This window comes from Pleurodeles waltl, chromosome 6 (genome assembly GCF_031143425.1).
Source record: "Pleurodeles waltl isolate 20211129_DDA chromosome 6, aPleWal1.hap1.20221129, whole genome shotgun sequence".
Classification (NCBI taxonomy): Eukaryota; Metazoa; Chordata; class Amphibia; order Caudata; family Salamandridae; genus Pleurodeles; species Pleurodeles waltl.
The window spans coordinates 1,525,019,451-1,525,031,674 of NC_090445.1; the positions used below are offsets into that span (position 1 = coordinate 1,525,019,451).

At 41.8% G+C, this 12,224-nt stretch overlaps 1 protein-coding gene across 1 annotated transcript in view; it reads right to left on the minus strand.

The window, feature by feature from the left end:
• Positions 1-1,537: 1,537 nt before the first annotated feature.
• Positions 1,538-12,224, minus strand: part of LOC138301044 (lysophosphatidic acid receptor 6-like) — a 33,441-nt gene continuing 22,754 nt past the window's right edge. The window contains exon 2 of the mRNA XM_069241081.1: positions 1,538-4,521. Within this exon, the coding sequence (XP_069097182.1) occupies positions 3,310-4,302 (993 nt within the window). The 5' untranslated portion in view covers positions 4,303-4,521 and the 3' untranslated portion in view covers positions 1,538-3,309. The remainder of the gene's footprint in view (positions 4,522-12,224) is intronic.

Here is a 12,224-nt window from a genome sequence, read left to right on the forward strand (position 1 = left end):
TAAATGTACCTAGCAACAGTGAGCTTCGGACTTCGCTTTTAAAAGAGTGCAGTGTAATACAGCCCTGGCCACATCCTGTTACTAGAATATGTGTTGAAAAATCTGAAGAGAGGCTGTCTTCTTTCACTACCAAATAAAGTGGCTGTGAGATGGTTGTCAGCCTCTTTTGTGCACCAGGAAATACTTGGGGGCATATTTATACTCCGTTTGCGCCGAATTAGCGTCGTTTTTTTCGACGCAAATTCGTCGCAAAACTAACGCCATATTTATACTTTGGCGTTAGACGCGTCTAGCGCCAAAGTATGGGCAAATAGCGTCATTTTTTTGCGTGAACGCCTTCCTTGCGTTAATGAGATGCAAGGAAGGCGTTCCCGTCTAAAAAAATGACGGCGACGCAAATGCGTCGTATTTATACTCCCGGGCAAAAATCACGCCCGGGAGTTGGCGGGGCCGAAAACCCCGCATTTGTGCCACTTTTTAACGCCTGGGTCAGGGCAGGTGTTAAGGGACCTGTGGGCTCAAAATGAGCCCACAGCTGCCCTCCAATGCCCCCAGGGACCCCCCCTGCCACCCTTGCCCACCCCAGGAGGACACCCAAGGATGGAGGGACCCACCCCAGGGACATTCAGGTAAGTTCAGGTAAGTATACATTTTTTTTTAAATATTTTTTTTTGGCATAGGGGGGCCTGATTTGTGCCCCCCTACATGCCACAATGCCCAATGACCATGCCCAGGGGACAGAAGTCCCCTGGGCATGGCCATTGGGCAAGGGGGCATGACTCCTGTCTTTACTAAGACAGGAGTCATGTAAATGGCGTCTGGGCGTCGTTTAAAATGGCGCAAATCGGGTTAAGACGATTTTTTAGCGTCAACCTGACTTGCGCCATTTTTAAGATGCCCTAACGCCATTTTTCCCTACGCCGGCGCTGCCTGGTGTACGTGTTTTTTTTCCACGCACACCAGGCAGCGCCGGTCTGCTTGCGCCGGCTAACGCCATTCAATAAATACGGCGCCCGCATGGTGCTTCAGAATGGCGTTAGCCGGCGCAAAATGTTTTGACGCTAAACTGCGTTAGCGCAGTTTAGCGTCAAAAAGTATAAATACGGGCCTTGATGTGAATGTAATCAATAGATTAGGCCTCTGCAGGTATTTAATATATATATATACAGTATATATATATATATATATATATATATATATATATATATATATTACGTGGCTACTCCTTCTTATTAAATGTTTGCCAGTAGTTTCAAACCTCGTGTTCCAGTTCCAGATGTTAAATATTTCTCGTAATTCACAGTACTAAATTCATTTGCAGGCTATTTAGCTTTCATAATCAAATAAAGCTTTAAGTGGGTGTTTAACTTAGCATATGATTTCATAATAACAATGGTATTCTCGGAGAATTATTTGCCATACCTCACAGCTTTAACCTTTGCATGACACATCCTTGATGCAAGCATACACCAATGAATTCTAACCTAGGGTGTGAAAATAAACTTTGTAAACGCAGAAAACTGTCATGAAAAAGTTACACTGTCTCACATTGTACTTTATTTTTCTTATATATGTACTATGAAAGAAGAGCACCTTTTAGAATGCATAATTTTGTTTTTTTTTACTATGTGCTTTGTATTTAAAAAATTGACGTCTAATAAGACACAATGTTGCATAAAACAGATTTTAAAAATTTGCATATTATCTAAAACAAAAACACATTTTTCTGAAACATTGCCAGAAATATCTGTAATCTCAAACAATGAATACTAAATAGATGAGGTTCAAATATTCAAATCGTTGTAAAGAGTACTAACATCAATGAACAATTCATGTAATATAAAGGTACATTGCAAGTAACACATATAGTATGGCCCTTTATTGCCATCTCTGGATTCAGGCACTTATAACCCACCCTGTCTTTGGTATCATGATTTAGAAATATCACTAGAACCCATTGATGGCTGTACAGGTCTATATTATACAGTTACCCATTATGTATTCTCTCAATTTCTAGCTCTATATACACAAATGATTGTAAAATGAACAGTGACATCTCTCAAATATGGCTGCAAGATCAACAGTCCCAATTTTTTTAAGAGGAATGGATGCAATGAATATCTAATAACAAGGAGCCTCAATTATTTTGGTATCGAAAAAGGGGGGCTTATTACCAAGCCCCTGTGTGCCGCCGGAGTGACAAAAACTGCATGACTATATCTTAAAGGCTAAGTAAAGCCACTCTGTGTGGCTTTTCATGACCCTACAGAAATGGACTGAGGCAACACAGCACATGTCACTGTTTCCTCACCCTGTGATAGGGAGGCTTGGCATGTGCGTTACTGTGAATGTTCCAACGTAACACCCATGGTATTTGACACATTCTCCGATTTGTGAGATTTTGTAAACCTGGGAATGCATCAAAAGCCTACGCCTCTCCAAGGCTGCATTCTGTAGCACACATAGAAAGAGGAAAATGCCTCTGGTGATTGTTTTTGCGCAGGAAGCTGTCCCTTCCTGCACAAAAACAATCATCCTTTCAATGGAGACACTCCTGCACCATGGTGCCTGGTTGGCACCTGGCAGCCCATAGTGCACCAGTGCAGAGGAAAAGGACAGGAATGCACCGTATCTCATTGATAAGGAACATTCCTGCCCTTTTATTTTGGTGCAGGGCAGCGCCGCAAGAATCCTTGCAGCGCTGCCCTGCCCAAAACCTCGTAAATGAGGCCCAGGGGGACTAGATCAGTCACTGAGAAGTTCAGTGGAAGAAAAATATTGCCATTAAATGGGCACTACCTATCTGAACCCATTTCACTTAGAATTAAAACCCAAGCAGAAGTTATGAGCATATACATTTCACTTGAGGAAGGCCTCTATACAGCGTCAACAATTTCACAAAATGAAAAGAACATTTAATCCTGAAACCCTTACTCGCAATCTACAACAGCAAGGAAACTAATGGAGGATTAACATAAAAGTAGAGTATGTATGGGAATGAGACTAAAAAAGACATATATACAACCATGTGTGTCTAAAAAGAAGCTTCACAATTCTTGTCAACAGTCAATAATCACACTCTCCTCTTTTGCCAGTAGTTGGCGTTGTGAGTGTGCTTTTCTAGGTCGGCCAGGGCCGATGATTACAGAGTTGGAAGAGTCAGTTGCTTTGCATATTATACTGTCCGAGATACTCATTTCTGGATGGTTGACAGTTTATTGACAATTGCTAATCTTTTTTCGTTGTCAGCTAAAAGTCATAATGATGCAATACACAACAGATTAGAACAGATCACCAGAATGACATATATCAGGGATTTCTCCTGTAGTTGCTGTTGGTGTATGCTACCATATCACGGTCATAGATGGTGTACACCTTCTTTGAGCGCGGGAATCTCAGATTTAATGCCAGTCGGCAGCTGAAGTTGTTGGATGTAAAATAGTACATAACTGGGTTGAGGCAGCAGTTAAGGCTAACAAGTGCAAGGGTCACACGGCGCAGTTTGTAGATGGAGTTGGCAATGGCGCAACTGGCAATAAACTCCTGTCGCATGAGAAAGTGCAGGAGATGCATGATGTGGTAGGGCAAGAAGCAGACAACAGAGATGAGAAGAATCAGGTAGATGGTCCGCAGTGCTTTCTTTTTGTGGATGCTAGTCTGAATCCGGGAGATGCGCTTAGCAATCAGCGGGTAGCATATGGAGATGATGCTAAATGGGATAGCAAAGCCAAAGATTAGGGCACAGATGTTGTATGGTGCCATACGCTCCTTGGAGTCGTGGGGAGTGAAGCTTTCAAAGCAGGCAGTTTGGTTCCCAGCCGTGTTGTGCAGCGGTCCCCCCAAGACCAGTGGGACCACCACGGACACTGCCACTGCCCAGAGAAACACAGTTACCACAATGCTGTAGTAGCTGAGCTTGATATGAAGGTATGTCAGCGGGTGTACCACTGCAATGTAGCGGTCCACACAAATGCAAGTGAAGAAGCCGATGCTCAGGTAAATGTTGCTGTAGTACAAGGAGCCGGTGATACGGCAGGCAACGTCCCCAAAGATCCAGTTATTGCCATTGACGTGGTAGTGGATCCGGAAGGGCAGCATGCACACAAAGATGGTGTCCACTATGCAGAGGTTTATGAAGTACACATAAGATTGGGTGGTATTTTTTACCTTACATGTGAGCACGTAAAGGGCCAAAAAGTTACCCACGAAGCCCAAGATGAAAACCAGACTGTAGATAACACAAAAAAGGTTGTACTGGAAGTCAGCATTTAGACTACAATTGGAACTCGAGACATGCATCATCCTCCACCTCAAGGCTGAAGGACAAACCTGCTCCACAGTCCTGTGGTGCAGCAGCGAGGATAACTGGAGGCTTAGCTTGCAGTCGTGAAGGCAGGGTCATCGGAGATATGAAAAATCCACTGTGTGTGGTGAAAAGTGTTCAACACCACATCAATGAGTTTACAACATCATTAGTTCGCACTACCTTCATCAACTCTCAAGTTCTGATGTCAACAAACCCTAAAAATGATAGAAAGAAATATGTTTACTTGGTCATTTACGAACCTTGGCAAATTTACAAATTTTACCAAAAACATGAAATCTCATTAGCAAATTCCAGTTGGCAAATAGACCTCATAATGGGCTCTTTTCTGCATTATACATTTTTTTCCATAATTTACAACTTATTATTATTAATTTATATAAGAATTTTTGTTAAAAAACCTCCCTCTGTAAGGGAAGTAATTGGGAAGAGGTAGGCACTTCTCCACATGGCATTAGGGTTCATCTGTTGTTTTAAAGGACTGTTCTTTGCTCTGAAAAACCTCTTGAAGAAAACCAGGGGGTTTGGATAATCCACTCAGTGCTAGGTAGATAGATGATATCTGATCACTCAGGTTTAGCTGTTCTAGACATCTGGGCCCATATTTATACTTTTTGACGCAAAACTGCACCAATGCAGTTTTGCGTCAAAAAAATTAGCGCCGGCTAACGCCATTCTGAAGCACCATGCGGGCGCAGTATTTATTGAATGACGTTAGCCGGCGTTAGCCGCCGGCGCCGTCTGGTGTGCGTTAAAAAAACGACGTACACCAGGCAGTGCCGGCGTAGGGGGATATGGAGCTTGGGCGTCAAGAAATGGGGCAAGTCAGGTTGAGGCAATTTTTTCGCCTCAACCCGATTTGTGCCATTTTTTTTCACTCCCAACCCCCATAGAAATGACTCCTGTCTTAGCAAAGACAGGAGTCATGCCCCCTTGCCCAATGGCCATGCCCAGGGGACTTCTGTCCCCTGGGCATGGTCATTGGGCATAGTGGCATGTAGGGGGGCACAAATCAGGCCCCCCATGCCACAAAAAAAATAAAAAATAAACACTTACCTGAACTTACCTTAATGTCCCTGGGATGGGTCCCTCCAGCCTTGGGTGTCCTCCTGGGGTGGGCATGGGTGACAGGGGGTGTCCCTGGGGGCATGGGGGGGGCACCTCTGGGCTCCTTCAGAGCCCACAGGTCCCTTAACGCCTGCCTTTTGCAGGCACTAAAAAACGGCGCAAAAGCGGCCGCACGTCATTTTTTTTGACCTGCCCACTCCCGGGCGTGATTTTTGCCCGGGAGTATAAATCCCACGCACATGCCTCGGAGTCGATTTTTTAGACGGGAACGCCTACATTGCATATAATTAACGCAAAGTAGGTGTCCACGCTAAAAAATGACGCTAACTCCATGGACTTTGGCGCTAGACGTGTCTAACGCCAAAGTATAAATATGGAGTTAGTTTTGCGTCGGAATTGCGTAAAAAAAAAGACGCAATTTCGGCGCAAACGGAGTATAAATATGCCCCCTGATGTCACTGCTTATTGGGACACAGGGTGCTGGTGGCTGCTCCCCTCTGGATACTGGTGATTCGCACTGCCAAGTGTTATAAGCAGTAGTGAGTTATTGTCAATATTTCCAACCAATCTAGGGTGGGACAGTCAGATCCAAATGAGAGTTCACTGAAGCATTATTTAGAAAATAAGTGGGATAATCAAGAGGGCTTTTGGAGGGACAGTGTGGTAGAAAGGTGAGAGTTTTTCCTGTAAATATTAATGAAACAACAGACAAGAAAAAGGTTGAGGGTAACAGAGAACAAGATTGAGATTGAGATGAGGAGGATAACTTTTTAAATTATCTTTTGAATTCTAGACACAGCCACAAGTGGTCTCTACCCTGGTACCTGACGTGGGTTCATCAGATGAAACAAGTACGAGTGCACAGGGATTGATGGCACTTGAAGTGACAAGTGAAAGTGTGATATCAGGTAAAGTGCTCCCCCTGAGAATACTGCTGTTGCTACTTTTCCTACTACTCTGCCTACTGTTGCTCCTAACTCTCCAGACTCTACTGTACTACCTAAAGAGAGATAAGTTAATATTAGACTCATAAAGATTGAATTTGGAGACATATTACAGGGAACAGTTGATTTAAATAGACCAATGTAATACAAACTAAATGAAATGAGATATGTGATCAGAGGAGCAGCAAGCTGTGAATGAAGCACATTATAAACATAAGAAATTAGCTGATGAATATGAGGCTGATATTAGCAGAAACAATAAATTTACGGAAGAATTATAATTTGGATTTGAGTGAAAATTAAATAAAGTAAATGGGTTTAGTGACTTTGCAAGAAGACATTAAAGATTAGTTGGAAAACACAATTTTCGAGTGATTTAAAGAAATATAGAGAAGTGTAAAAAGAAAGTCACTACTAAAAAGATAAGTAAAGAGACAGAGAAGAGAGAAAAGGTGGTCATTGGTGATTTGGAACCAGACACAGTGTCAAAATTTTCTTTAAGACAAGTGCATGGAGGGAATTATGTTTATGTGTCTTGGAATAGTGTTGATCTTTATGCTTTTGTGACAAATTTTGCAAAATTGAGAGAGGAACCTGACAAGTGGTTCAAAGAGGTTCATAGTTACAATTTGTAAAATGCTTAGCATTGATGTGGATACGTTATCGGAGACTGTTGTTCCTAGTGATTTGCGGGCATAATATAAGGCTGCTGTTGCTTGGCCGACTGAGGAACCAGCTAGAGTTGCTCTCAACAATGTTCCAGGGGAGATGTTTGCTGGTAAGCATAGAGTCATGATAGATAATTTGAAAAAGAAAGTTCAGAGAAAGAAGTAAATTGAGCAAAAATGATGAGCTGCACAAGATCTGATACGATGCATGCTTATTATGAGTGGCTTATGCAGATTTGTAGCAAGTACAGTGGAGTAGAAGAGCCAAGGAAAGAATGTGTTCGCGTATTTACGACAGCTTTCATTTTGGGTTTGTTGTCATATTCAGAAGAGTGAGACAAACCAAAACTATTGATGAGATTTTGAAGTAATCAAATACTATTGTGACTTTTTTGACGTGAAACAGAAAAAGATTAAGGAGAAGCTGACAATTGCACAGACGAAGCATATTCTGAGAAAACAACAGAAATCAGATAATGGGTTCTGATCCAGATTTTGCACCACCTGAGAATTCTGGAATTGGTGGGATGCAATGCAGGTACGGTATCAGAATGGGAAATGAAATGGTGCAGACACAGGGTTGTGGTAGCGTGAATGTGAATAATTCTAGAGTGAATGCAAATACACATTTTCTAAGGAAGGGTGCTGCTTGATATTTCTGTGGTAAAATCTGGCACTGAAAACGTTAGTGTAGGCAGAATCTGGTTCAAATCCAGAATAATTTTGTTCCCCAGATGCAGCAAAATGCAAATCAGGTGCAGGCACAGTTTGGTGCCCAAGCCCAGGAGACTCTCATGCAAAATGTACAAAATCAAGGGTGCTTCCATATTGACATGCCTATAGCTCCGGTGATGCAACAAAACACGATAAACAAGATGCCATATAATCCAGAGTACCAAGAAAATCAATTTATTCCAAGCATTTATTTTCCTCAGTTTTCGTCAGTGACTAATTTACGATGACAGTGCTTGAGGAGGGGAGGAGGACTGCATGCATGGTGCAGTCCCAGAGGGAGACCAAACTGGACCACGTGTACATGATAAGATGAATGGCCACCCCGTATCATTCCTGATCTGTACTTGTCGCACCTGCTCCAAAGATCATTCTGTGGAGGTCCCAAACCTGCCCCTCTCAGGAAGAGAGTTCAACTTGTAGATATCAGCAGTAAATACATTATTAACCAGGGAGATGTTTGAGTTAAAATATGGTCAATGGAGCATATTCATGGTTTATACTATGTGATTTTGGGTCATTAATTTGCTTGACCAAGATTTGCTTTGTAAGTTGAACTGTGATTTACTGCAATGTGATTATTCGCAAGTGAAACTTAAGATGAAGATTCAGGAGCAGATTTATTATTATTTCATGCATCAAAGTGTGGCAAGCCACCTTGCCGTGCATGCTGCGTGAAATGAAAAGGGAAGAAATGCACTGTATTTAACATGATACGTTGCATTCCTCTCCTTTCCTGAAGCGTCATTGCGCCAGAGCAGGCACCATTTCACAAGCGTACCTGTGCCACTGCTGCTGCCGTCACCACCGCGCTGCTCCTCTCCTGCAGACAGACCTCAAGCCTGCCCTGTGGCCACTCCTGACTCTGCCCAGAGCAGCGTTTGGATTGGCTGGGAGTGCCCAGTAAGGGTGCTCCCGGGCAGACTGAGAGCCTGTGCCTGCTCTTTCCAATCCGGCAACACAGTGCCAGGCTGGAGATAGCCTACTGCGCATTTGTGTTTGGCCAGCCCGAAATGGGCAGCCAAACATACATGCACAGTGAGGGGGAATGCTGTGCACTCCCCCTCAGTGTTCGTCACAGCCTGTGCCCCCGCCCCTTTTACCAAAAACAATAATAAACATTGTTTATTATCATTTTTTGGTAAAAGGTTTGCAGCTGCTGCTGCTGGCAGGTGGGGCAAAGCGCCTATGCACTAGCTGAGGAGCCACGTCGGCGTTACTCCAGATTTATCAAGCCATTCAGGGCCACAAAAGGTGGCCTTGCGTGGCTTGAAAAACTGACTTAGGTTTCGTGTAATTTTTACCCCCCCTTGCAAGGTTCAAGGGTGATGCAAAACCATGATAAATGTGCCCTTCAGTGTTTAAAATAAAATCACAAAGTTCAAGATTTCACCTGTTTCCCGTTCTTACAAAAATGACCTGCCTCTGGATTTAAGACATACTGTCAAAGAAAAGGTATCACAGGTAAAGAGACAGGGTTACTAAAAAGTGCAAAACCAGTCAGGATTCAGGTCAAACCTAATATTCTTTATCCTACAAATTAGACAATCTAAACTTTTAAAAGGAGCAGAAGAAGGAATTAAGCTTTCATAGAACAAATGATAGTAGTATCAAGTCCTTCCTGTGGAATGCCTTTTACAAGCAATTCTTCTGTGATGGGCAATAAAGAAAACAAGTGTTGAGTGAAGGACATTGAAAGATTCTCGAAAAATAAATCAAGCACAGATTCCTTGTTATCCAATGGTATCAAATCCTGCTGCAATATTGTTTCACATTTCTGCAAAAGCAGAATGGTATACAGTCACTGACTTGTGCCAAGTATTGTTAGCCATTCTTCTGCTTGAGGATAGTCAATATCTTTTAGCGTTTTGGTTACAAATTCCTCTTTTTGTGCTGAATTCTACAGGGGTATATTGAAAGTCTTTAAATTTTCTGTCTAATCCTAAAATAAGATTTGGAAAATGTGCAGTTACCCTGTAATTCAGTTTTGGTCCAATACATTGATGACCTACTTGTGGCATCAAGTACGAAAGAAAACTGCAAACTAGATACGACTGCACATCTGAATGAGCTTTCTGACAATGGTCAAAAGGTCTTGCCAACAATGATGTAGAACTGTAAAACATAAGTGATTTATGTTGGTCATCAAATTGAACAAGGAGAAAGGAAAGTCTCAACAGAACGGGTTTCTGCAATCCTGAATATGAATCCTCTGATCACCCAGAGAAAGGTGTGAATGTTCTTGGGAATAATAAATTACTGTTGTCAATGGATTCCAGACTTTCCCCTGACTGCAAAGACATTAATGAGGCTAACTTGCAGTGGTATCTAGGATCTGGTGCCATTTAATGACAAATGTATGAAGGCCTTCTGTGAATTAAGAGAAAATGTATGTAATGCATCTGCCCTCAGATTATGATAAAGAATTCTATATTGTTATATGAGTGGGTGTTCACTTTCACTACTGACTCAAAAACATGGAAGGGTGATGAGATCTGTTGCTTATTTCCCATTAGCTGTAATTCTTCAGGGCTGTCTGAAGGTGGTTGCAGCTGTTTGTACTGCAACTAAACAAAGTGACAAATGCAAAAAGAACAGATGGATGGAATCTTGAAAAATGTCAAACATTCAGCATTCTGTCCATCATCTGTTCTTTTTGGATTTGTCACCCTAAGTGGGAAAGGTATGCCCAGACATTGGTCCCCTGCTCACTATGCCACCGGATTCAAGCTAGCCTGGCTGAAGAGGGGTGATACCCTGAAACTGTTCCCAGGATGCTTGTTTCCTGTCCAGGTAGGACCTGACCTGGCAGTTCGGGGTGGACTGTGGCCATTGGAAGCAGGGTATAGACTGATTTGCATATGGCTGGGTCCAAACTGGAATGGCATTGCAAGCAAAAAAAGATGGATTTAGGCCCATATCTATGGCTGGGAAAATGAAAGATCTGACAAGAATCAGAAATAATTTAAATCAGTTCAGGGAAGAGTGATAGTGAATCTCCTGTTGCTAAAAGACTGACGAAGTAGCAAACTCTGAACAAAAAGTACGTTTCACCTGAATACATGATTCCTGCATCTGTCTCTAAAGTGGATGACAAGACAAAATAGACTGGCTGCAATTCGATGAACTGTTGCTAATTCATATTTGAAAAAGAGCCACCTTGAATTTTAGCAAATCATGATAGTGATAAAAGTTTTTGAAACTGAGATTTTGAACATAGCAAGAAAGTATCCAGATGAAGAAATAAGACTCTTGGCTGTATGCACTGAGCAAAGAAACTGATTTAAAAAAAACTTTGAAGTCCTATTTTTGTTTTTGGTTATTGTTTTGAAAAAAAGAAAGATGAAACCAAGAAGTATTTTTGTTTTGAAAAAAAAAGCTTTCTTTAAGTATTGAATTCTTTTACGTTTTGGTTTTTGATTCCAATAAAAATGGCATACAGAAGATACTGTGAAACTCAACATGTTTTCAATGACAGTGATATTAATAGTCATAACTGGCTTATTGTTGTGTTCTATGAATATATTTCCACATAGGATGAAATGACTAAAGTAAACTAATGATATTAAACATAATACACTGACACACAGGGAAAGATTAGTTATAGGGTTGAAGGATAATATCTATGCAAATATCTGAGCCAAATATGTTGACATTAGGGGTGTTGAGACTCACGTGTTTTTCTTCCATCTTCCGCAGTGAAGGTGCAACCGATGTACAACTACTGATTTCCTACAGCCTGTCTTGTAATTTGTTTTTAATATATTTCACATGCAAGAGTTGTGTGGTAAATGATGATGCAAGGTAAACAGTAGTATAGGTGAAACAGGATAAGATTTATTCAAAAGGTAGGAGTCTCAGGTTACAGGTAGAAGATGATATGAAGATAGAAGAGCGGCCCCAAGGGGAGCAGCATCCTTGCTGCTCAGCCCACGCAAACCAATGTACACAGCTGCATTCTGTTACCTCACAGTCACACTGGCTGAACAGCAGGAGACATATATCTATGGAGAAAATGCATGACATACAAGTGAGGATACCACACACCTTCTTTCTTTACGGAAGCAATATAAAAATAACAATGCAGATAAGGAGGAATACTAAACCTCATAAAAAGAAGACAGACGATGGAAGTACAAATTCAGTCACACAATACATAAAATAAATGGACCAGAGAAAGAAATAATGATAACCCAAGATCAGAAATAACAATCACATAGACTAACTGGTCCTAAATGGAAATACTAAGGAAAGGGGCCACAAATCACATCGGGGAAAACACCCACATTCTCCCCCTCAGCAGAAAATAAAATATTGAGGTGCAAAATTAGCGCAACCCCAAACTAGAGACATAGGGCCTGATTCTAACTTTGGAGGACGGTGTTAAACCGTCCCAAAAGTGGCGGATATACCACCTACCGTATTACGAGTTCCATAGGATATAATGGACTCGTAATACGGTAGGTGGTATATCCGCCACTTTTGGGA